The 24983-nt window shown below is 39.7% G+C and overlaps 1 protein-coding gene across 4 annotated transcripts in view; it reads right to left on the reverse strand.

Annotated features, from left to right (window-relative positions):
• bcas3 (BCAS3 microtubule associated cell migration factor) overlaps positions 1 to 24983 on the reverse strand; it is a 313902-nt gene that overhangs the window by 194167 nt on the left and 94752 nt on the right. For 3 of the 4 annotated variants that reach the window (XM_018700994.1, XM_018701022.2, XM_018701030.1), the window contains exons 17-21: positions 22574 to 22618; positions 15391 to 15515; positions 15093 to 15258; positions 14913 to 15010; positions 4570 to 4670 (exon numbers count right to left, since the gene is read on the reverse strand). In XM_018700994.1, coding sequence (XP_018556510.1) covers positions 4570 to 4670; positions 14913 to 15010; positions 15093 to 15258; positions 15391 to 15515; positions 22574 to 22618 — 535 coding nt within the window. The remainder of the gene's footprint in view (positions 1 to 4569; positions 4671 to 14912; positions 15011 to 15092; positions 15259 to 15390; positions 15516 to 22573; positions 22619 to 24983) is intronic. The other variant, XM_018701002.1, reaches the window with a different exon arrangement.

Here is a 24983-nt window from a genome sequence, read left to right on the forward strand (position 1 = left end):
CTCTACCTAGTCCCTCTACCTAGTAATCGTCCACATTTGGTCAATGTCAAAGTTGTTGCGGCTAGTTTGGGAGTTATCACTGAATTTGACGTGGTGGTTTGGCGTCAATCTATGTGCCAATACTCAAAACACCCCATGCAGTACTCAGATGAACTCAGATACATGACATCCAACTAAAAGCTTCCTCTACTCCTGCACCTCTCAAAGTCTGACGATGTCAGACCTCGTCATGGTCTTGTGTGTGTTGGGAGTGCTGGTGGGATGATGGGAAGCCTTCCCAGAGGATTAATAGAAGTGCGACACTAGAAACAGCATGGCAGTGAGGATGAGGTGAGGCCTACTGGGAAACTAAGATAGCGCTGGCATGGCAGGCAGTCCATTGGCGATGAGCTGAGTGGCACTAATGTTGGCTGAAAGTAAGACAGGAGTCGGAGAAATATTGGACTATTACTGCCTCCTCTGTTCTCCATCTCCTCTCCAATTTCTTGACTAACCATCACCTGCCTTGTACTCCTACTTTTCAGTGCTCTCCCACGCTAACTGTGACTTTTCAACCCCCTGAAGCACTTAACACATCTCTTGATGTCTCACTGTTCACATTTCATTATCCTTACTCTGTACACGTTCGTCTCTCACCTTAGCCCTGCTCTCAGCTCACTGTCTTGCTCCACTCTAGCTGCCAGGTGCCAACATCTCAGACAAGAATGAGAGCTCACACTCTCCTAATTCATCTTTGTGTCTGTGCTTATACACTCATATATGCATATACATATTGATATATACAGTAGCTTCAGTACGTTTCAGACCCCTAACAATTTGTAAATTTTAATGCTTTATAGATTTAATTTAAAATGGATAAAAGTGCATTTTTGCTCATCAATTTACATTCAGTAAGCCATTATTACAAAGTGAAAACTTGTTTTTAGAATTTATTTACAAATTTATTAAAAATCAAAAACTGAAATCTCACATTTACAAAATAAGTCAGACCCTTTGCTATGACACAAGCCGTGATCAGCTCCATCCTCTTTGCTTTAATTATCCTTGAGATGAGTATAGAAACTGCTGGAACTATGACCATCTCAGCAGCACTCTATCAATCAGGCCTTTATGGTGGAGTAGAAGCCACACTAAGTAGAAGGCATATACTTGGAGTTTGCCAAATTACACCTTAAGGACTCTGAGAGCATGAGAAAAAAGATTATCTAGTCTAAATGAGACATAAGTGGAGTAGAACCCAAACACTGTGTTACGTGAATACTCATTGGGGCAATGCTCATCACCAGGCTAATAACATTCCTAAAGCGAAGCACGGCCTCTGAGTGGCAGGGACAGGGAGACTGGGTAGAACTGAGGGAAGGATGAATACAATCAAATACAGAGAGGCCCTTCAAGAAAACCTACTCCAGAATGCACACAACTGAGACTGGGGCAGCGTTACACCTTTCAACATGACAATGACCCTGGGCACACATGAGAAGCACACCAAGAACATGCTGGGGTGGCTTTAGGACAACTCTTTGACCTGCATTTGAGTGGTTCAGCTAAAGCACTGACTTAAACCCCATAGAGCATCTGTAGAGAGACCTGTAGATGGCAGTTCACAGACACTTTCCATCTAATCTGATGGAGCCTGAGAGGATAATTCCAGACTACAACTAAGTCCAGTTGCGTTCAATTTAAATTTCCTTGAGATAACTATGACCTGGATGAATGAGAATATCCACAGGCTCCAGGGAGAATGGGAAAAACTGCCCAAATCCAGGTGTACAAAACCTGTAGAGACTTACCCAAGAAGACCTGAAGCTGCAAAATGGGGCTTCTACAAACTATTGAAGAAGGGGTGTGAATACCTTCTGTAAATGAGAGAGTTCAGTTCTTGAGTTTTAATAAATTTGCTGAATTTTATAAAAACATGTTTCACTTATGAATTACTGTTAATAAGCAAAAAATGCAATTTTATCAGTTTACAATTAAATCTACACCTCAATAAAGTATGCAAAAAGTGATGAGGCCTGACTACTTTCTGAAGCCACTGTATGTGGTCTATCACAGCTGTGCAATTTAGGCCACAGAAGGAGGGAGGAGGATTGTCACTTTGTGTGTGTGTGTGTGTGTGTGTGTGTGTGTGTGTGTGTGTTTTTTGCCAGTTAACACCATCAATGTCACGCCCAGCCGCAGAGCTGAACAGCTGCCAGGGTGCTCTCTGCTGCTGGATGGAAGGTCCAGATGTTACAGTCCAGTGTCAATCCCAATCCCCCTCCCCTTCCCGTCTCGTCAAAAAGAGCCAGTGACATGTTGCCTGAGATTTGCTCTCACAGGCTAGATTATGCTACCCTCTTTGCAATGGTTACTCATCTAGCCTGTGCAAAGTAATGGGCAAAAAATTATCAACATTCACAAGGCAGCAGCAGGTACATTTCTAATTGTAATGATGCTGTCCTTTGGGACAATCAGTCATCAGTCATACTGATATACACATGCAGTAAGCTTTACCTTATTACATAAAAATGTACATGTATCCACAGTGGGTTAATCAGAGAGGCACAAGGAGTATAAAGGCCTCAATATGCCTCAAACAAATTACATTGTAAATTAGGTTGTAAAAATGGGTTGTCAGGTTGTTGTTGGCAAAAGTATAAATACCTATTCCAAAATGCCTCCCTCAAAAGCAGGGTTGCATCCCACTGCCTATCAGATCTCCATCCATGTCAAGAACACTGTTCTCCTTTACCATGTCCGATACACAAGCAGCAGGACAATGAAAATTAACAATGGACTAAGAATATAACAGTAGAATAGTATATGATATATTCATCACACCCCTTCTATCATATCAAAATTGATAGATGAGATGTGGATATCTGAGGTGGACCCTAAATAATAAGAGGTTGTGTTGTCACCTGACAGCAAACTAAAGAGCATGTAACACTGATGGGCAAAAAATGATAGGATGCTGCAGTAGCTGAAGCAGTGATATGGAGGGTCACAAACCTGACATTTCATTAGAGGATTGACGATCAATCCTAAATCCCAACCCGATGCCAAAATGCCTGCTTATAATGTAATGACAACCACAGATACGATATAATGAAATCCACAAGGCGGTACTTGGCCTCTAATTAAGCCGTGCCTATATGTATTTAGTAATGTGCTATTGTGCCTGATATGTGCCTAGAATATATTTCCAAATATGTTGGAGGGACTGGAATAAAATCAAACTACAATATATAACTGATCTAGAAGCCCATGTTTGATTTTGGTTGGGTCTTTTGAAATGTTAAGCAATTTCTTCCAAAACATGTAAAAGGAGAGGAGCTCTCCTTTTACATCTCCAACCACTGGTGAATGCATCATTACCACTGTTCTGTCAGGAAGTTGCCAAAAATCCAGGTTAGTGCAATGGATAGTTTTGCTCCTGGCAAACTATCATGGCAGATATGAACCACAGCCTCTGCAAGCTAAGTGGGGTGCATTTTAACCAATCAATTATACATGCAGTAGAATTATTGATGGTGAAAATGTAGTAGGTTACCTGTCGGCACCAGAGATGAGTGCTATGAGAGTTAACCAAGCTGAAAGGTTGTGTGTACTGGTTTTTTCTGACATGCCCTGACCAAATACTGTGATTATTTCAGTACAATTTAGTTTGTGATTACAAAGAAGCTACAAAATAAGTAGACCTATTTGAGTGAACAAAAAACACATAACAAAACACACATTAAATATGCATAAAAACAAAGAATTCACTCTGAATGCATACTGGTGTCTGCCACATATCCAAGTACAGCCCAAACCTTTGATGTTCAGAAGTGAGCATTTTTAAATGATGGGAAATACACTTGATCTGATCACAAGGAAAGTACCATAGTTTCACAAAAAACAAACAAAAACAGGTCATTAAACTGTTTTTGTGAATAACACAGAGTGGGGAAGTGGCAGCTTTATGAACATATGCCTTTGTGCTTAGCTCCTATTACACCACTGTCTGATTATGTGCTAGGCGCTGATAAATATAAAATGTCAGAACAATGGATTTCAAGCTCATGGATTTGAACCTAAAATGAATCACTATAAAAACATAATGCTTTCAGTCCTTTAGTATTAGATTTGTGTTGCACATGGAATTTTTTGCTACTGGGACACTGGGTGGCTTTCACAACAAGAGGAAACAAACACGTTAAAACTAGAATTACCACCTACAAATATGGTCACAATCTCCCCTTCTGTTTCTGAGTTATGGTGTAGAATAATGGCTGTAAAAGTGTTTAGTGTAAAAGTGTTTATGATGTTGGAGTTAAGCTGACCTTTGACATCATTTTATTCCCTTTAAGAGCTCCTGAGATACTGCATTCAAATTCATGGGATGGATGTGAAGTCACCTTGACCTTTGACCACCAAAATCTAATCAGGTCATCCTTGAGTCCAAGCGAACATTTGTGCCAAACACTGGGAAACAACGGTTCCAATAAAACTTGTTGCCAAAGCAACAAAGTAAGCTATGACTGAAAACAGCAACTAAACCATGGGTTGATTTCACTGTAATGATGGTTGAGGTAGAGTTCTTACCTGAGAGAGCCACTCCTCATCCTCTTGGCCACTGTGGTCTGATGCCAAACTGTCTGATGACTCATGACGTGTGATTGGGCCAGGGCTTCCTGGGGGCATCGCTGAGAGAACACACACATACGCCAACACACAGACACACACAGTTATATGATGGATAACCCAATGAGAATACAGATTTTTGGAAGCCGAGTATCACCAAAATTGCCAGTGTCCAATGTCATCATAACCAAAAAGTGTAAAAGCCTTGAACGTTATAAAATATGACACTGACACAGCTATCCAGAAGGGATATTAGTAACCAAAACAGGGCAGCGCATCACATATTGCTATTAGCTATTTACATAAATCGGCCTGTGAGGGAAAATGATAAGGAGTAACAAATCTGAAACTAAGACCAAAACCAAGATATTGAACCCCAACCCCACAGCCATCACTGCAGGTGTAGCCTGCAGTTGAGTTCTTACACCTATTTCATTGTCTTCCAACTGCATGTGTCACAAGACTATTTTGGTACAATCTGCAGTAGAAGTTATGCCAGTTTAACTGCCCTATGATAATAACCTTGAGAGTGCAGACCCCCCAGGCACATGGCACTGTGGGAAAAAAAAAAGCATAAAAAAAAAAACAGAAAAAAAAAAGGTATGAACTGAACCGTGGACTCAAAAATTGAGATCTGGAAGAGAATCAGAGAATCAATACACCCCAGCAAAATGTGAATGCTGAAGAGAAGTTCTTTATACTCAAAAACAGTAGCTTTACATGTGATGGATGACTTGATGACAACTAGTGTGAAACTAGTTAGTAAAAAAGAAAGATCAAAGGAAAGAAAAAAAATGTAATGTTTGTCTTTTCCTCACATGGGCATATGGGTGCATGCCAGTGTGTGTGAAAAAGCAAGTGTATAGTAAAGTGAGAGAGGGAATCAGTGTGTGTGTGTGTGTGTGTGTGTGTGTGTGTGTGTGTGTGCTATAAAGAGAGAATGACAGAGAGACCCAGAGACAGATGGGGCTCTTGCAGGCTTGAATAAGCAAGCGAGGAGAATGAGGCCTAATGTGTAGAATCCGTCGTTTCTCTGTCTCCCACCTCAGGGATGGGGCTGGTTTAAGACAGGAATGGCTAATAAACTTGTCAAGTCCACATCTGGAGCACAGGAGGTGCTCCTGTCTTTACACACACACACGTGCCAGGTGTTCACACACCCCTGATGGAGAAAGTTCTCACAAACACACAAACACACACACACACACGCACGCACGCACGCACAAATGAACTATCAGGCCCGCACATTTCTTGCACCTGCTTCTGCAGTAGTGCTGGATGTGTGTATAATTGGGTTTGAAAAAAATAATATGTTTGGAAGGACTGGGTAGTTAGAGTGAGCAGCCAACATGGCTGAACAGACAGAGAAAAAAGCGCCATCTACAGAAACTTAAACAACATTAGAAAACAAGGAAAAATACAAGACTGCACTGGACAAAGTGTATATAATTTAAAACAGGCTAACTGAAGACATTCAGATGTTGAAAGACTTGCAGATGATGAGTATGAAAGAAGATGAAAAGGAGTGAGCAAGAGGATGAAGATTTAGAAAAGACATTATTCTACAACCAAAACTTATGCAATGAATTCTTTTTCAGGAAAATATACAGTTTAAAATATCTCCTAACTCACCTCTTAACTGAATACTGAAATAAAATGTTAAGCGCAGAATCCTCACTGATCAATTTTACAACACTGAAAATACCTTTCTTTGGAAGGAAGTAGGTCAAATGATGCATAGCTCAAACTTTTTACAGCGTATTTAGTACTGCGTGTTATCCAGAGTAATAGGACACTGTTTCTGGATAGTGTCAGCTGAATCTTTCAATATCACTTCTCAGTGCTGTGCACACCACAAACAATATTCCATTCAACTCCACTGTATTAGAAAAATGTCAGGGACAGACACACGTAAAACCTGGACAGATAAAAGCACGACAGTCCTCATGGCGAGATACCACTAGTAAGTGACATATTCATTTTTTGTCTTTCTTAATTTGGAAGAATTTAACCATTTAATGACCCACAGATAGCATGGAGAGTGAGAGTGAGCTAGTGCTAGAGAGAGAGAGAGAGAGAGAGGCGGAGAAATGTTCTCGTCCTTTTCAAATGGAAGACAGAAAAACAATGCCTGTGCTGTGTTACTCATTAAACAGCACACCCACCACCACCACCCCCACCACACTCCCCTCCTTCCCTTTCTCTCCCCCTACCTCTCCCTGTTCCTCTCCCTCTCTCTCTCTCTCTCTCTCTCTCCTTGCTCTCTGACCCTTGGGGCCAATAGCTGTTCCTTAATTAATTATTGATGTTCTGAAGCAGTTGGTGGACTGGCTAGATCAGGTTTCCAGTGGGGGGGGGGGCTTTCAATGGCCAGAGTTGTGGCCAGGCTCCAATGTGGGGAGCTAGTGGTCATCCCCATGGGTCAAGCAAAGACACAACCCTCTGTGTCTGTGTGATAGTGTGTGTGTTAGCATGCCTGTCAGGAGCCAGACTGACCCCAGCAGTTACAGTTATAGCTACTCATTTTAGCGTCCGGCTAGCCAGCCACTCCAGCTTCTGCTTTTACAACGCTCATTACTGGCTCTTAAGAGACAGAACGTCAATGCAATTTCACAGACAGCAAATTTTTTAAAGTGCAAACTTATTGCAATGCACTCAAGTGAGGAGTCTGCTCGTATGGAAAAGAAATAGAAAAAAATTTCCCATTGCCTCCAATAATAAATGTGTGTAGAAGACTTAGTTGTCTCATACTATGGTTTAGTCATGAAAGGGGCCAATTTAGCATTTTTCTCAAACAACATAATTATAAGAATTAAGTAGGAATTGAATAAATATTATGTTTATCATTAATAAAGAGTGTGTAGCAATTTGTTTTCCATTTAAGTTCCATACAGTGTAGTTTTTAACTAAACATTTTACCATGTCTGTCATTATGATAATGATTATTATTATTTCTTTTTAGAAGTTTTTTTTTCTTTTTCTGCACTTTTGTGTCTTTATTTAACAGCAGCGGACAGGCACATGGGAAGCATGGGGGAAAGAGAAGGGGTGTGACATGCATTAAGGGTTATAAACATGTTTTGGTATGTGTTAAGCGTGTCTAATTTAAAGGAAAATGATGCACGCTATATATTTTTTCTATATATACGTTTTTCCATGTATGCATATTCAGCGACCCCAGTCCAGCTCGACTGTATATCAAGGCAATAAATATCATTAACATTTAAGTGTTTCAATGTGATGTCCAAAAGGACACAAATGGAAGGTATTTGAAGGTAAGGGCAAAACAATGCTTAAAGTCACATTATAATGAACTAGGCCAGTTGGCCAGATATATTTGCCATGTTTCTGAATGAGTGGGTGTTTTCACACTTATATTTGCTTAATACTGAATACATTACATGTGGATTTTGAATATGTAGTGCATACATAAGAACTTTAAATAATATGTGTCACTAAAAATCGTTTTGCCCATTTTATTGGATATAAAAAGCAACAACAAAAACAACAACAAATATTCCTCATTTAATAATTATAAGAAAATTCACTAGAAAAGACACAAGAAAGTGTCAGCTAAAAAAGCTGGTTTTCATAAAATCCTAACTTTAGCAACACTTTTCAAATTCTGATGTTATCCTAAGTGTCACAAAATGTTAAAATACCCAGATTTTTTTTTTTTTTTTTCCAGTAAATACACAGACAGCCTGGTGTCATAACTTTACCAAAGAGGAATGGAAAAGACTGTGCATTAAATTCAGTAACTGATTTATTGTCAAGGTAATTTTTTTCAAGTAAAATGTCAAACTTTCCCTAGTTCTATCATGTTAATTGTGAAGATTTGCTTCTTTTCTGTATCTGAAGTGATGGTAAATGAAATTAGATTTGATATTCTCTTATAGCCCCTAACCTTGTCCTCAAAAAACTTTTGCCAGGCTGCTATTGTAAATACAAATTTGTTCTTAATGACTTACGTTGTTAAATAAAACATACAATGAATAAAATATGTTTTTTTTTCTATAGGCCAAACAATTGATTATAACCTTAATGGATAATGAAAAATAACTGTAAGCTGCATCCCTTCTTAACACTACAGAGTAGCTTCACAAGAAAAGATTTGCAAAGTTATCACAGTGACAATCACTTGCTGTCACTGTTGCAGCAACGATCAGGATGGAAACAGCAGAAATACAGTTATTGTTACAAATATTATACTAAACCACAGCTAGGCTAAGGTGTTTTTTTTAAGGTGCTAAGGTGTTAAGGTTGTTTTTTTTTTTTTTTTTTTTTTTTGCCTGACTCACACAGTGCTGTTGTCTAATGGAGTTTTCAGACTCAATGCGACATTGGCACTGAGCTCTGAAACCCATTATTTTCATTGGTTTGTGCTGCACTATGATGTCGAGCAAAGTACAGGTGTAGCATGCAGTGCAACTTGCCCAAACAGTGTATTGAACCCAATGGTGAGCATAGCCTCACAATGACAGAATAAACCACTGACCTTTGGCCTTTCGTAGAGCAAACATTCTGTACCATAACTATTTTATGGAAAATTTGTCCTTGCTTTTATTTTGTGGCTAACCTTCCAACTACTTAGTAATGGAAAATTTATGATGGAAAAACAGTGGATGTTAATGAAAATAAGGGCAATATGATGATGTAAACTGTGAGACTATTGAACATTTTTTTACAATGAGAAGTTTTTCCTTACTATCAGTGGTATGTCCCCATTCAATATCTCAGCAGGGTAATTAAATAAGCAGGACTGCTCTATGGCCAACGTGTTGTACATCAACCTTTTGAAGTACTTTGATTTTCCAGGTATTTAATTTCCTGGATTAGTCAAAACAAACTGTTGCCTCTATGCATTTTATGTATTTACAGAAAATGTATTACAATATTAATGAATATATACATCTTGTGTGTGTAGCCTGTATTTATTTTCTGAATGGTGTATTTGAAATATTGAAAATAAATAAAAACTATGCACAATATAACATAAGACCAATCTCTTAACAGCAATGGGAGAAAAAAATACACCCAAGCCTATTTGCTTATAAAGCTTGTAATTCATAAACTATGATTTCTAGTCTCATAAAAATAAATGCCTTGATAAAGAATAGAATGAACGGATTTGTATTTTTGTTTGTCTGTTTTGTTTTTTGTTAGGCCTGTTTCTTTTTAACCATCCTCATGATTATACACTTACATACTCACATAAGCAAAAAAAAACAATCCTCCCTACACCGCAGAGAACAGAGTCATCTGTGTCACAGTCTTTATTGACTGTGGAGAGAGTGATGTTTTGCTGTGCTGAAGGCCGGTAGCCAGTGGCCTGTTAGCCAGAGCAGTGAAGCAGGGAGTCAGAACAAGAACAAAGGCTGCCTAGGTATTGATGTAGCCCAACCTCCTGGGGCCTGGGGCCAGGGTCCGGACAGGCTGATCTCCAGGGACAGATAAGGGGCCAACAATCTGATAGATCTGGAGAGCTGGCTGCACGGTGGACAGAGGATAGCCGTCTTGTCTGGGCTGTCTGCTCTGTTCACTTTTCACTCTGTTCACTTTATCTCTTTCATTTGTATTTTTTAAAGATTCATTTTGTTAGTCCTTTATTTCTCTTCTCTCTACATTGACCTGCCATACTTGCTAGGCTCCTTCTCATCTGCACCACCTGTCTCTCTTCTCACTTTCCTCTCTTCTCACTTTCCTCTTTTGAGTAGTACTCTGGCAGATAGGTGCTGGCATACTGACAACTGGGATAGCTTAGTCATTATATATCATTCAAGGTGTATTTGACTGACAGTTCCTTCATTCACCCAGCACTACACTTACCCCATCCTTTCTCTGCCTCTCTTTGATTACTGACCCAGTCATGGCGCCACGGTTTCTCTTTACCAAACGCCTGATGCTCCAAAGCCTTCACTCTGGGCCCTCTCTCGGAGCAATTAGATCTATTGACGAGGCAACTGTGGCTGGCCTGTCATGGGCCTCAAAGTCCCGAGAGAGCAGCCGAGTCAGCCAGTCAGTCAGTCTCCACAATTAGCACATTATATGACAGGTAGGGAGGGGAGGGCTGCGGCCAAAAAGCATAGCCACTGTTGCTGCCATCATCACCAGGCTCAGAGGAGCCAGCCTGAGATCCAGGTGGTAAATTATTCAGTGGTTTGTTTGCTTCAGAGCAACTCTGCGGTGAGGGGTAGAGGTGTCAAAATATGTGTGGACAGCTAGGTAAATATCATGCTGAAAAAAGAAAACAAAAACATTCATCAAAGTATAGAAACTGTTATAAGGATAGTAGACAAGTCACTCTATTATGACCCAGCTCTGACACCACTTGCAGAAAGAAAAAGACCCCATTCACACACTTTGCCTAATACAGAAATGGGTAATTCTGGACACTCAAAACTAGAATCCTATGATTCAAGCTCACCTACTGATAGAGGATTCCCTGAACACTAAAGCCTTGGCTTGAGATTGCTTTTATAAAGCCAGATCATACTACAGCATCTCCTCTATTTGTGAGTATACTGTATAATGCGTGTCTCTTCCTTATCTCTCAAAGGCAGTGCTGTGCGTTGCCATCCTCTGCAGGGCTGAGTGCTGCCAGTAGCTGCTACAGATGGACAGGTGGAGATAGTGACCATGAAGTGGCGCCACCACTGCCTTTTATCATCCCGTCCTGGAGGCTCCGGTCTGGCCTGACCCCGGCCCTTCCTCTCCCCTTCCTATTTCTTTCCCTGCATATTGCATTTTTAATCAGCCTGGGTCATCCAATATAGAGCCACGAGACCAGAGACCATGGCCTGTCAATCAAGCGCTGCCACCTCTTCGCCTTGCACCACCTTTCTAGAGACATACTCTGTTAGACGATTAACTGAGCAGGGTATTTATGTAGACTTCTTGCCCTCATTATTCCACTCTTTCAGTATTTGTTTCCTGTCTAATATCCAAAACTTTTTCATCTCAGTCGCAGTATTTTATTTATTTATTTTTTTGCTACTTTTTCTGTCTTGCGATAGCTGTACCAGCAATGTAAATTAGACCTAGATAGCACAATTTGTTCTGCATGTAAGAACTATGTGTCTTTTCAGTTTCCTCTGTGGCAGCCTAATCTTTGTGCTCAACAAGAGGAGGCGGGACAAGTGGCGTATGGCTGTGCTGTAATTCATCCTAAGGTCAAATAGACTCTCTCTCTCACTCTCCTGGATCACTTCTTAGTTGTGATGCCAAGCCCTGGAGGAAATGGCTGAGGAGAGGGCTGGCAAGGGGACGCATGCTGAGAAACAGGATGTTGAGAGTGTGTGTATGGGTGCAAAGCACAGAAATGGAAGGTGGCACTCCAAGAGTAACCCGGTCAGTGGTAGTGATGCATAGGATGCTGGGCCCAGAGGGAAAATGGCAGGAGCACAAGAAGTGGGTGGAGGGCTGAGCAATTATGTTTATAGCATTTTGACCTTGCGTCAGTTCACACTGGGTTGATTTGGGGAATAAAGAGACGCAGCAGTGTTATTTGGCTATTGTTAATTGGATATAAATGTTAATGCAATGAATCTCTCTCATTATGCATCCAGTTCCTCTGCCCTGGCTGGCAGAGAGAATGGTGGAATAGGCTGACGCCCGAGCCCGTCACTCCAACGCATCCTCATCGCTCTGACACTAGGAGAGACCATTAGCACTAATTTGAGAAAATATCCTACCAGTTAGACCTAGAGCACTGCAGAAGTCAACGGAGACGAGTAGAGAGATTACGGTAAACACAGCTACCAATTGCCCTGAAGCACCCACAAGAGCTAATTACAGATTTTGTGTGTTTATAATTATGGAGTGGGCTCAAAACGGCAGCCTATTTCAGGGGGTGGATTGATTCCGTGTGTGGCCATCCGTGTGCACTCTGCGCTTTTACGAATTGGCCTTTCAGATGGCAACCTAAAGTGCTCACTGCTCTGTACTTGTTATTGAATTAGAGGGAGTTTAGGGTGTCAGCTAATTGGTCTGTGTGTGGCATCTTCTAGCATTGTGCTAGCATGGCCTGAAGCAGGCTTGTAGTATGGCCACCAATGAATGGACCTTAAGTGCAGCACCAAACTGAAGAACTAGGATTATTTCTGACATGATTCTGAGAATGTGAAATGGTAAAAATATCTTTTTTTCCTGAGCCTTTGAGAATGGAAATGTTATGGTTGCTAACTGAAAAGGTCTCTTCTCAGCATGTGGCACCAATAAGAGTCTGAGGACTGGCTTTCAACATAGTCAACATGGAAAATCAGCAGGGAATAGAGGTTACCCCCTTGACTAATGATGCATACAGTACCTACAGAAAACATATATGGTCATGTGAGTGTATGCAACCAAAACATACAGAGACCTACATTTTCTGATGCATACATGCATTTAACACTTAGAGTGCATGCAATCCAAGCAAATACATCAAAGCCATCAATGAAACTGGTACTTAAATTGTCTTCAATCATCATTCAATCATTCATTTTTTTTTTTTTTCAAATGTGGGACAGATGTCAGCAATGAAGTTTAGAGGAAAAGATGATATTTAGCTTAGCTTATTTCGGCTTAAAGTCTGAAATTTCCACAATAAAGAACTTGTCATTGATGATTCTACACTTTCTAATATCCCATCATACTCTTCAGGATAATCTTAAAGTCACTGTAAGTATTATTTTTATGTGATCATAGCATCTTTAAAATCATCCTGATGGCTTCAGGTTTTGTTGGAAGAAAAATGAAACAATCCTGGTCAACACTAGTGCAGTCTTTGTATATGAATTGCATTGTCATTTTCTGCCTCTAGATCTGATTTTTGGGGTTGCAAGTAGCAGCATTTATTGCTGTCTACCTTTGTTATCTATATTGCTGTCTTTTTTGGTATTACCACAAATTCATTACATAGTGGCTTTAAACACATTAAAGCCACTCTGACCATATTTCTGTCACAAAAAAAGAACACAGGTTCAGAGTGACTTAAGTAAGTACTTAAGTACAAATGCAGCTTAAAGAAACAAGAGCTGAGATAATATCTGCATCAATTTACATTTCCATTGTCTTACAGTGACAGTGAAAAGTAAGTAAACCCTTTGGAATTATCTACATTTGTCTTAAGATTGAAGATCTTCATCTAAGTTACAATAAATCAATTTGAACTAACAACTTAGAAATCAGTGTAATATTCTTATCCATACTGACACATTATTCAGTCATTCACAGTATGTGAACCCTTCAGCAGACATTTACAAAAGCTAATTCAAGTAAGAAGTTAGCAAACCTGGGGTCCAGTCATTGAAACCAGATTGAAAGTGTGGGATAGAGCAACTGTGACTTATAAAAAACACTTAAACATTTTGGGTTTGTTAATCACAATAGGCATCTGCTGATGTGGACCATGCCTCATAAAAAAAGATCTCAGAGGACTTACAGTTAATAATTGTTGATTTGCTTAAAGGTAAATGGAAACAATTTGGTTCGATGACTCTACAAAGAACACAGAACTATCAGTGAGGTAAAAAAAGAACCTCATCATAACAGCCAAAAGCTTAAAAGAATCACTGAAATTGGTTAACATCTCTGTTCATGAGGCTACCATACATAAATCATGGAGCATGGAGCACGGTGTCCATGGCAGGACACCACAGAGGAAGCTGGTGCTCTCCAAAAAAAAAAAAAAAAAATCACTGTGCACCTTAAGTTTTCTTAAAGGCACACAGCAGTACTGGAAACATGTTCAGTGGATTGATGAAATTAAGGTTTAATTGGGAAGAGCAAGCAGAGCTACATGTGGTGTGAAAGGGGCACTGAATACCAATATGAAAACATCATCCCAGCAGTGAAGTACAGTGGAGGGAGCATCATGATTTGGGGCAGCTTTGCTGCCTCTGGGCTTGGACAGATTGTCATAGGGGAACATTACTACCAAGTTTACCAAGGTATCTTACAGGATAATGTCACTGTCCACTAGCTGAGGCTCAGCAGAAGATGGGTAATGCAGCAGGACAATGACCCTAAACATCAAAATAAATTTACTACAGAATCACTTCAAAAAAAGGAAATCCACCTTTTGAAGTGACCCAGTCAGAACCTAGACCTTAACCCAACAGAAATGCTGTGGGGTGAGTTGGTGAGTTCACGCCAGACATCCTAAGAAAATTCTACACAGTTTTGTAGAAAGAATGGTCCCAAATTCCTCCTGAATGTTTTGCAGGTTTTATCTGCAGCTACTGAAAGAACTTGTTTGAGGTTGATGCTACCAAAGGTGGTTGAATGTTGAACGCAAAAAGAATAATTTGTTTAGCACTTACCAGCCAGAAGATACTGATGGTACTGCACCAGGTCTGAGGCCAACACCAAGGGGTGGTTGGAGTTGAAGGGTGGCTGCAGCTCATTCCACTGTGGAGTCCTACTCAAAAAGACAAATCAAGTATAAGACTGCCAATATAAGACACACTTTTTCTAGGATAAAGTGGTCAACATAGCATTACCTGGCTAGAGTCCAGCATGCCCTAGGACAGGTGTTGAGCTCCAAAGGTGTATCATCGCTGATCTTTTGAGCAGTGCTAATTGGCCGAGGTTCGAGGACATGCTCCACCAAATTACCATAGCAACTGATGATATACAGCGAGTCAACAACCGACTGCCTCGACTGATCTGTAAGGAGAATGAGAAAGAAGACAGTGATAAAAATACTGCTTTAGTTTGCTACAAAAAATTATGATAAAAAAGCACACTTTTAATGGCTACTCTCCTGACTACGAAAAGCACTTGTGACCATGGTCTAACCTTTCTCTCTTTTCATGTTGGGGTTGGTGATGAACCAGGAGCGAGATGAGGCAAATATGGCAGCCACACAGAACTCTCCACCACTGGACTTGCTCGGGGAGATCTGAGGGGGTGGCTTAGCTTTGCTTCAAGAAGGAAAAGAGCAGAAAGATGAGATAAAGCAAAACCTGTACTGCAGTGTCTGGGTTCCCAAAGTTGCTCTCTGTAGCGCTTGCACAATGTAACATGTCAAACTGACATTATTTGTGATTGACTGAATCAAATAAAACCATGGAAAGGAAAAATTGCTGACTCCAAGCTCAAATTACTGATTTGTCAGAATTAAGACCACATTCCCCATAAACCCTGTTGCTTCCTGTCCAGTTGCCCCTCATTGAATACTTTGTACTGTAAATAAGAAAAATATTGGGTTTTCAACTTACTCACATTTCCTGTGCTGCTCTGTAAATAAATCCAGTTAATTTTCCTTCAAAACTGACCCAGGGACACAAAACTTGACCTTGGCATAGATGCCATTAAAGGCTGTTGGTATATTCAATAATGGATTGGCTTGTGTACAATAATTACAGTATTGTTAAATTCATGTGGTTCTTCACTAAAATGAAATAAAATATGTAGCACTTTTAGACAAATATTTACATTTCTAATGTTTGCTCCATGATGGATAGCAACCTTTTTGTTGCTCATTTAGACAAACTGATGATTTTTAACAGTATTTCACAAGAAAACAAACATCTACATTTGACAACAATAAACAATGCTTTGCATGCAAGGAACTAAGCAAGGGGAAATTGAAATGCCTGCAAATAAAACAAGCACCTTAGCCGCAGAAAATGAGAAAACTGACTTTGCACTAACACAAACGTAGATGTATGAAATATTGATAATCATTCCAAAACTCAAAATCATATGCTGCTCCTGCTCCATACACACTTTAGCCACCAGTCGAGATCATCCTCCTGTCTGAAAAGAATAGTATGTTTGAGACAAAGTATTCATGTAGAGGACAACGATTAAGAGTGTTCCTGTTTTAGGTTACATTCAGACCAGGAATGGCACCATGGTGAAAATTGTAGGCTTCATTTCAATTAAACCACAGTGTTGACAGAGTTATTTTGGTTGATCTTAATGCTTACTTACACAGGAACTACTGCATACCAGATATACTAGATTTAATTCAGTAAGTTTAAACAGGCAAAATGGCAACTTTACAAAAGAAAAAAACAAAAAACAAAACCACATCCGGCATCCGTTCTTAAAGTAAGCTTGTGTGACTAATGAAAAGTACTGATAATGATCGACTGTAGGCCGCATAGAGAGTTTTCCTACTGTATAGTAGGTATAATCCATTTCTGTCTAGCTGCACACCTGCTCCCCCAATAAGCTTTTAAGTCACACTGGGTCCACATGATCTAAGGATATTTTAAATTAATATATTTAAAAAAAATTATCACTCAATTTAACATGCACATCACAACAGCAACATCCAAGCTGCCTTTTCTCACGGGTTCACTTAGTGTTGGCCACAGGAGAGAATTTATTAGAAGTTATTGGATTATTCAGCATGTCAGGACTGTTTGAGAGGAAGCGGACACAGAAAGGGTTTTCAGCTGCAATAGGGCTCCACATATGGTACTGATCAGAAAACAGTAGCAAGGTCTGGTATTATCGTCTGGCCTTATAACCAACCTGGACAGTAAAACATGGTCACAGAAGATCAGGAAGGAGGTGGGCTAAGGGCTTGAAGACCCATGGTGGTGTCACACACTCCCCAAGGGGTGCTTAACCTTGACCTTTGAAAATCACACTGATATGAAAGCAACACACTCACTTTTGTCAACACTCACTTGTTGGGAAAAAAAGATATATTTAAAAAAGACATGGAATAGGATAGATATGGATGCATAGCACACAACAGGCAAACTCCTAAGTGATGGAAATCACGTAGCATCAGGCCTATCAAGACGTATCCAACCAACTTGTGCCATCTATAGGCAAAGAAAGCAAATGTTTTCTACAGTTTTTGCACTTGTGCGTCTTGCAGCCAATGAGTGTTATGACTGCAGTTCTTTTTTTTTACTATAGCTGTTTTTTGTGTGTGGCATACTGGTATAGGCTCTAGTCACCACTTACTCTGAAAAGGGTAACTGGTTTACAACATGGATGGACATGAAAAACTAGAACGCATTTGTCTTATGAGGGAAAAAAGCAAACTGGTTAGGTAAAGTGGGTATTATTTAAATTATTTACAGATGAGTTGGTTATGCGTAGAATTTTTAGCTCTTTCTGTAGACAGTTAACACTTAGACTCATCCAAAGACTCAAGTTCAATGTTAAGCAGATGTTCCTTTTTGACTTAGGAATCAGTGTCTGAACAAAATAAGCTCAACTCATAGACCACCATTTCACAGCAATGTTTAAACAGGAAAATAAATACATTTAGTAAATAAGTAAATAACTGCATTTATAAAAGCTAGCATATGGTGTTTTGAAGCTGTAAGTTTAAAAGTATTAAATTAGCATTTATGTTTATTCATGAATATGATTTACAATGTTTTATGTATTATTTTTATGTTTTGCATTTTATTTTATTTTTTTATGTAAACAGATTTTATTTTCAGTTGCACAGTTGCTTAATGTGAAATCTCAAACACACACAAAGAAAACATCAATAAAAAAATAACAGCAGCAGCTTTAATTCTTTTTGTCTGCAGGTGGTGCAAGTGACAAAATCACAGCAGCAACATTCTTTGCCTTTAGGTGTCAGCACTGACACATCCAGATCCGCAGGTCAAAAACGCTGCTGCTAATACTCTCCTGTCCAATAGGCAGCACAGGTTGGTATGTATAGAATGCTCTGACAATGACCAAGCATACAGACTGCTAAAGTTGGTCAACAATAAACCAAAAAACCCAACGAACCCTCACACTACTGGGTGCTATAATATATTATTCTTCTGTTTCCTGCCTTCAGACTCTTAGCACCTTATAAATTAGTCAGGGGAGGGATCAGGGAAAAGGAAAAGGTGAAGGTAGTCTCAAGAAAGGCCTCTATACAAGTTTTGTAGCTTTAGTGCTGGGTTAAGGAGAGACAGGTAAATAACCAAATATCCACAGTAAGCCCTGTCTGTGAAAGGAAGATGGAGGGGAAGATAAAGTCACACTCAGGATATTGCCTTGGTTAACTCCAGGGTGCCCTTGTCTTCTCCTCCAAGCTCATCCTCAGGCCTATTCATCTGTCAGTGTATCCAGAAGATAAAGCATTTAACAAACAGATACAGTTATTCACTAGCTATGAGGGAGTGTTTCCATTGCTTCACTTTTTTCCTAAGAATGTTGACTTTCAATCTGAACAATCCTGGACAAGAGTAAGGCAAACTAAGTGAAAGAAATGAAAATAGGCGTAAAACATGAAAGATATGTATAGTCGGCTAAAGAATATACCACATAGTGACTTACACTGTGTAAGAGAAGATATTCTAACCTCCTTATAGTCATCATGTTGACTCTGGACATAAATGGAAGTTGAATAATAAATCAAGAATCTGACAGGTTTTCTTGAGGGAAGAATGGCAAAGCAGAGAAAACAAGACTTTTAATAGGCACAGTAGAGATTACTGAATTATTTGGAGCCATTAGGGAAAGACTGACCAAGTTGCACCACGCATACTGACCTCACACACGTTTTATTTGCGGTCCACATTTTTAAGTACTTGGATGGTTACTTTTTTGTATGAAATATGCAGTATCCATTATGTTATCTTAAACTGAATGTGCTGAAACAGTGCCTGAAAAAACAGGTCTGTACTATCACAAAGTACATACATATTGAGTATATAATCACACACTCCAGCATATACATCTAAGTCTCTTATAGCAAGCTATAATACTGGCTCTCCAATGTGGCCTCATAGCTGATGAGCTGGGTTTGGACCTCTTTGAAGAGCCTCAGCTAGCGCTGAGCATGCCAACAGTACCAAAGATCACAGCTCGGTTCTTGTCTCCTCTGGGTGCAGTGACCACTAAAGTTTATTCATCTGTGTTTTAAATCATCCTTTTCTTCTTGATCTCACTTGAAGTGGCTTAAAAGTGTTGAGGTTTCTGCCCTTACAACAGAGAGGCACAGTTCCAGCTGACAGGGGCCTAACTCTGCTCTCTATATAAGGGACAGCAACCAGTTTTTGGAGTGGACCAGTGGTGAGGGAATGCATTGGCAAATGGCAGCAAGTTACAAAAAACGTAACCCAATATCAATAAATTATGAAATATAAATAAACTAACAGGGAATAGGGAGCAGAGGGAGATGTATGTCACTACAACAGCAAATCTCTTTTTTTTCTTCTCCTCCACAACATTTCCTTTTGTACTATTGCCTTTTAGCAAGGAGTGGAATCCATTTTCTTTGCAACTTTAATTCACTGAAAAGACTACTCACATGTCATTTCCACTTTTAATTTAACAAATGAGGACTCTTGACTGAGCTAATAGCTTTTCCTCAAGGACATAATTCAATCTGTGACATCAACCATCAAAGTCCCTTTGCATTACTATGTCCGGGGCTAACGTGAGGCGCCTCCGAGGGGGGATGGAAGTCCAGTGGCAGCTTCCATTTATTTTCAGGGCCCTTGCGGTAAACAAATATGATAGAGCTCACTTCAGCTGGCCATCCAGTGACAAAGAGCTATACGGCTGTTGCTGCACTGATTCTGGGCCATATGGTTAATTCATATCAGAAACAGAGCCGGTATTAAGACTGTGTTTGAGAAGGGAAAGAAAGACAGAGAGAGCAAAAGAGAGAGGGCAGTCATGTGGAGGACACATCCTTCAATGTCACATTTATTATTTTACAACAGCCTTTGGAAAAGAGGCGGCCTTGGGGCTGTGTTTAACACACAGCACTGATGACAACCATTGGGGAAACTCTGTGAACACTGGAGAATGGGCATCAAATGCTCAAGGAGAGGACTGCTTTTTTTTTTTTTTTTTTACCTGTTCCCATTCCTTGTACTCCACATGGTGTCTGTACTAGGCATGCAAGTTTATTAAATGGTCTTTGGAGTGAGACTGTAGAAATTATCTTAAATATACTGGCTCACACATATGCTCAGAAATATGGGGTTTTCACTACACAATCAGTTATGCCTGTAAAATGAAATGGAAATTCGAGAAGATGTGGTGCCACGTGTTACCTGGGAGACGGAAATAAAACAGGGATCTACTTCTAAAATTTGTACCTAAACTCTGGGTACCACTGAACTCTGGGAAGGCATGGAATTGATGAATGGGTTATCATAGCTCATGTCTCAGGGCATATGCTATTAAAGTAACAATACAGATTTTACTGCAAATCTTAGCTGAAAGCAGTTATTGTGAGGGGTCAAGATTCTGACACTAATGATATGTATGTGCTCGGAAATCACTAAGGGAATAGATTAAGCACAAGGTGGATGAAGACAGAAAGAAAAATGCTTCAATCAAAAAGTATGAGTGACTACCCACAACAAAAGACAAAACCCAAGACTTAGGGAGGGCACCACATGTTATTCATATAAAGTGAATGGAGTCAACAGGGAGGAGCTAGATAGTAGGGACCACGGAAGGAAAAAATTCACTGAGCCGCACAATCATCTCTGCAAAAGTGACTCTGTCATAATTGGTTGTTTTAAACGCTTGTGAGAATTTTATTTCACGACAGTGTTGACAAGTGACTTGCCTTCAGCTCCCAAAAAAACTCCTCAAATAGGGAGATGCTGTGCCCTAGAACACTATTTTATTTAATTTATTTTTTAAATGAATTCAACTCAAAATGTAAAAGTGAAACTTTTACATTTCCCGATTATTAGCCTGAAAGTCAGATTACATTGCTCCTTTCTTTTACTTCATTATTCAGTCTGACAGTGTTCTTTATTGCTGTTTTCTGTGTTTTCTGTGTTGCTCCTGTACTGAGATATTTAGCCTTAGAGAAGGAGCATTTGAACTTAACCTGTTGGGACATGTTCAGAGTGTGTTAAAAGCCAAGCTAAAAATCAAGGAATAAAACACAATAAGCTTTGGGTTCCTCTTGATGTTTGCTGATTAGGTGGGTAACCCTAGTAACTGCATCCCTCTTGTACTCTGCCCTCATGTGAACAGTAAATCTAGAAGTGGGTCAACATCTGTTTTGAACATGTTAACTATGACTCTTTCAAAACACTTCATTATAACCAATGTCAAGGCTACAAGTCTACAATCATTACTAATAGCTGTGCAATGATTTTTGTTTTGTTTTGTTTTGGTTTTGGATGAGAGCTGTGAGAGTGAATAAAGACAATAAGGTTGTATGCCATAAAATCAAAACAAGCTCTGCAGAGATGAAGGGAAACTGAATCAGGTGATAATTTTCTGTGGGTTCATTTCTTTGACCAACCTCTTTCACATTATACAAAGTTATTTGAGCCATTGTTACCATAAAAACATTGATTACTGCAGTTTTTTTCTATTTAAATAAATTCTTTAGTTATGATGAACCTTTAGTTCTTTGCAAGACCTAGTTTGTAGACAAGAGAAACACATTACTCACATTTCTATACCCACACAAGACACTGTCCATATTGATGCCAGAATACAGCAAGGCACAACGCTGCGTGCAAACACAAATCTGACAGAAAAAAATGCAACCAAAGTGTGCTAAAGGAAAATCTGAACAATATGTGTTTTACACAAAGGCGTTATTCTTGGAAAAACATCATGGAGGGTCAAAACAGAGAGGGAGAAAAAGACAAGACAGAGATGTCATTTTCTAGTGGGTGGCTTAGAGAAACCACATGGCAACCAAACAAGAAGTGCTATGGCATTGCCCTTAAGCCCTACAACATATTCCCTGCACTATCACCTATGTACTGACCTAAAACATACTATTATTTTAATGTTTGCAGCCTTTTCATGAAATGATCAGGCATAACTATTACTAAGTGCAAATACAAAATATATGCACAGAAAAAATGAAGGGATTGCAAAATGATGAGAAAATAAAAAACACTCCTCTTTGGAATTTTTCACCCATGAGGAATGACTTCACAAACTCTGCAGAATGTGTTGAAAATATAACAGGAGACAAATAAGAGGTAAAGGAGGAGGTGTGCTGTGGTGGAGTATACAGTTGCATGCTGCTGAGGGAGCCAAGGAGGGGAGAAGCAAAACTCACCATGGAGTTTTAATGGCAAAACATCCTGCCCCAAAGAGGTAGGGTCTTCATGAGAAGGGGGTGGGGGGAGGGTGGAGGGGGTTGGGTGGGGGATACAGAGATAGACGGAAAAACCATTATTAAACTAGCACACTTGAACAAACACACTTTTCACATTACATACTTCTTGACGTGTCTGTTTAAGTGTACAACACATATTAGGCAGGAAACTGAATGTCTGTGCACTAAGATGGATTTGAAAACCTGCGGGATGGCTTGATGATTCATCTGCTCAAGCTACCCTGTAAAGTGTGATACCATATATTTGGCAGATGTAGCATGTCCACAGACTTTTTTTTTTCTTCAAACATCTATCATGTTTTTTTTTTTCTCCCTTAACTTTAAAGGGATTGGGTACATGCACAGAAACATGTAGGTCTGTATCAAACTGTGTAAATACGACGATGAGAAACTGTTCTGATTGTTGAGATTGAGAAAGAGCATGAAGAGTTTATCCAATCTGTATAACAACTGGGGACACCAATAAAACTAACAGCACTAAGGCATTGTTGAGACAAGGAGTTGTGTGTTTGCATGCAACTTTTTTTTTTTTTTCATCCAAGTGTGTATTTATGGCTATTCATTGTCTTGTGAATGTGTGTGCCTGTTTAGAAGCAAGGGTGTGGGCACATGTGTATTTGCTGTGATTGTGTTATCAAGTACACTGTGTGTGTGTGTGTGTGTGTGTGTGTGTGTGTGTGTATGTATGTGTGCGAGTCATCCAAAGTGTAGTGTCTTTTTCAGGGTGTATTTCTGTCTGTCAGTCTGTGCGTGTTTCTAGTGTTTACAAGACATTAGGAGTGGGAGTGTGTTCCTGTGTTTATTCTGCATGTCCAGAGATAGTGACAGAGCTCCGTAAACAGTTTACAGTAAATAAGCCTTTTCCCTACAGCAATAAAGGTCCGATGAGACTGAACTCTGTCCCCGCTAGCCAACCTCCCCCAGTCATGAAAAACAGAATCCCCAGCCAAACAAAGCACTCTGCAGCACTTCTTTATTTTATCGCTTTCGCCGCATCCGCCTGGGCCCTCCCAACGATAGCACACAGTCTCCAATTAGTCTTGGTACATCGATGTGTAGAAAAATGTTCCTCTGGGAGACAGGGAGCAACAATTTGCCCTAGAATGTCTTACTCCTGGAGCGCAAGTTGACAAATGAACACGCTGGTTGGTGTAATGGAGGCCCCTGGTAAACTGCCACTTATCAAAGGGCTGCAGAGGGGGGTGGACGGTCTGTAGCGAACCTGCTGAGCCCACACTGTGGGCCTCCAGCTGGGTAAATGGATGGACACCAGTGGGAAAGTGATGGACAAATGGGGTGAGATCTCAATGGTAGGAGAAAAGGCTAAGAAGGCTTTGGGGTTTACTACATGCCACTTTGGATTTCTTCCTCCTAGTTTCTTGGAACTTATAGTTATAGTTATAGTTAATTTATAGAAAGTTGGAGGAGATCTGACATTGTCAAAAATTACCTCTGTTGCTCAACTTGCATCTCTTTAAGCAAGGCAGAGTGTGATCACACATAGAAAAAATAGCATGATAACTAAGCCTATTAGTGCTAGTTGCAGATCACTGGAAAGCTCTTATTGTTTAATAATTACATTTTTACGTTAAGCCATATTTAGAGTAGAATTACTTTTTCTGTGGACATAAAAGAACATTTGAGCAAAACACTAAAGGAAATGGATGTTTCTGGCATGGCCCGTTCCATGTTACACAAATGCTACTTTAAACAGCATGACTAAATGCTCCTCTAACAGCTGCTACCGCTTTTACATCTGGCTGTCAAGGGTCAAGCATCATTTGAAAAGTATTGCCTCATGTGGAGCAATGTTTTTGGAACTAAACTGGTTACATGGTGAAACAAGGTTGATTAACTGTTGTGCTCTATACATGTCATGGTCAAAAGCTTCCTCTGTTGACCAGCTACCCTGCTCCTTCCATTCTGTACCCACATGACTCACACCAAGACTCAGCACAGCATCAAACACTTCTTCATAAACACTGCCAGCAACATCTGACTGCCAGTACCTTTGTAATATCTAACTAGAGATTGGATTTATAGGACTTGAGGTGAACTCAGGCTTACAACCAGAGTATGAATATCTAGGGTGGATAAAAAAAAGATGTAACCTGGCCATTTTTACAATGAAAAACGTCACTAGAACATATACCTAATTATTTCATGCATCATCCAAACAGTAATGTTTTCTGTGAATATGTGAATTTATACTGTTTTAGCTTCAGTAATATCGTCTATCTATATCTTTAAAAAAAGGATATAGATGAAACTAATCCTAGAAATCTACAATAATATACTAACTACAGGTGTTCACAGTAGTTTTTATCACTGGTAATTGCTTTAAACCATA

This window comes from Lates calcarifer, linkage group LG21 (genome assembly GCF_001640805.2).
Source record: "Lates calcarifer isolate ASB-BC8 linkage group LG21, TLL_Latcal_v3, whole genome shotgun sequence".
Lineage (NCBI taxonomy): Eukaryota > Metazoa > Chordata > Actinopteri > Centropomidae > Lates > Lates calcarifer.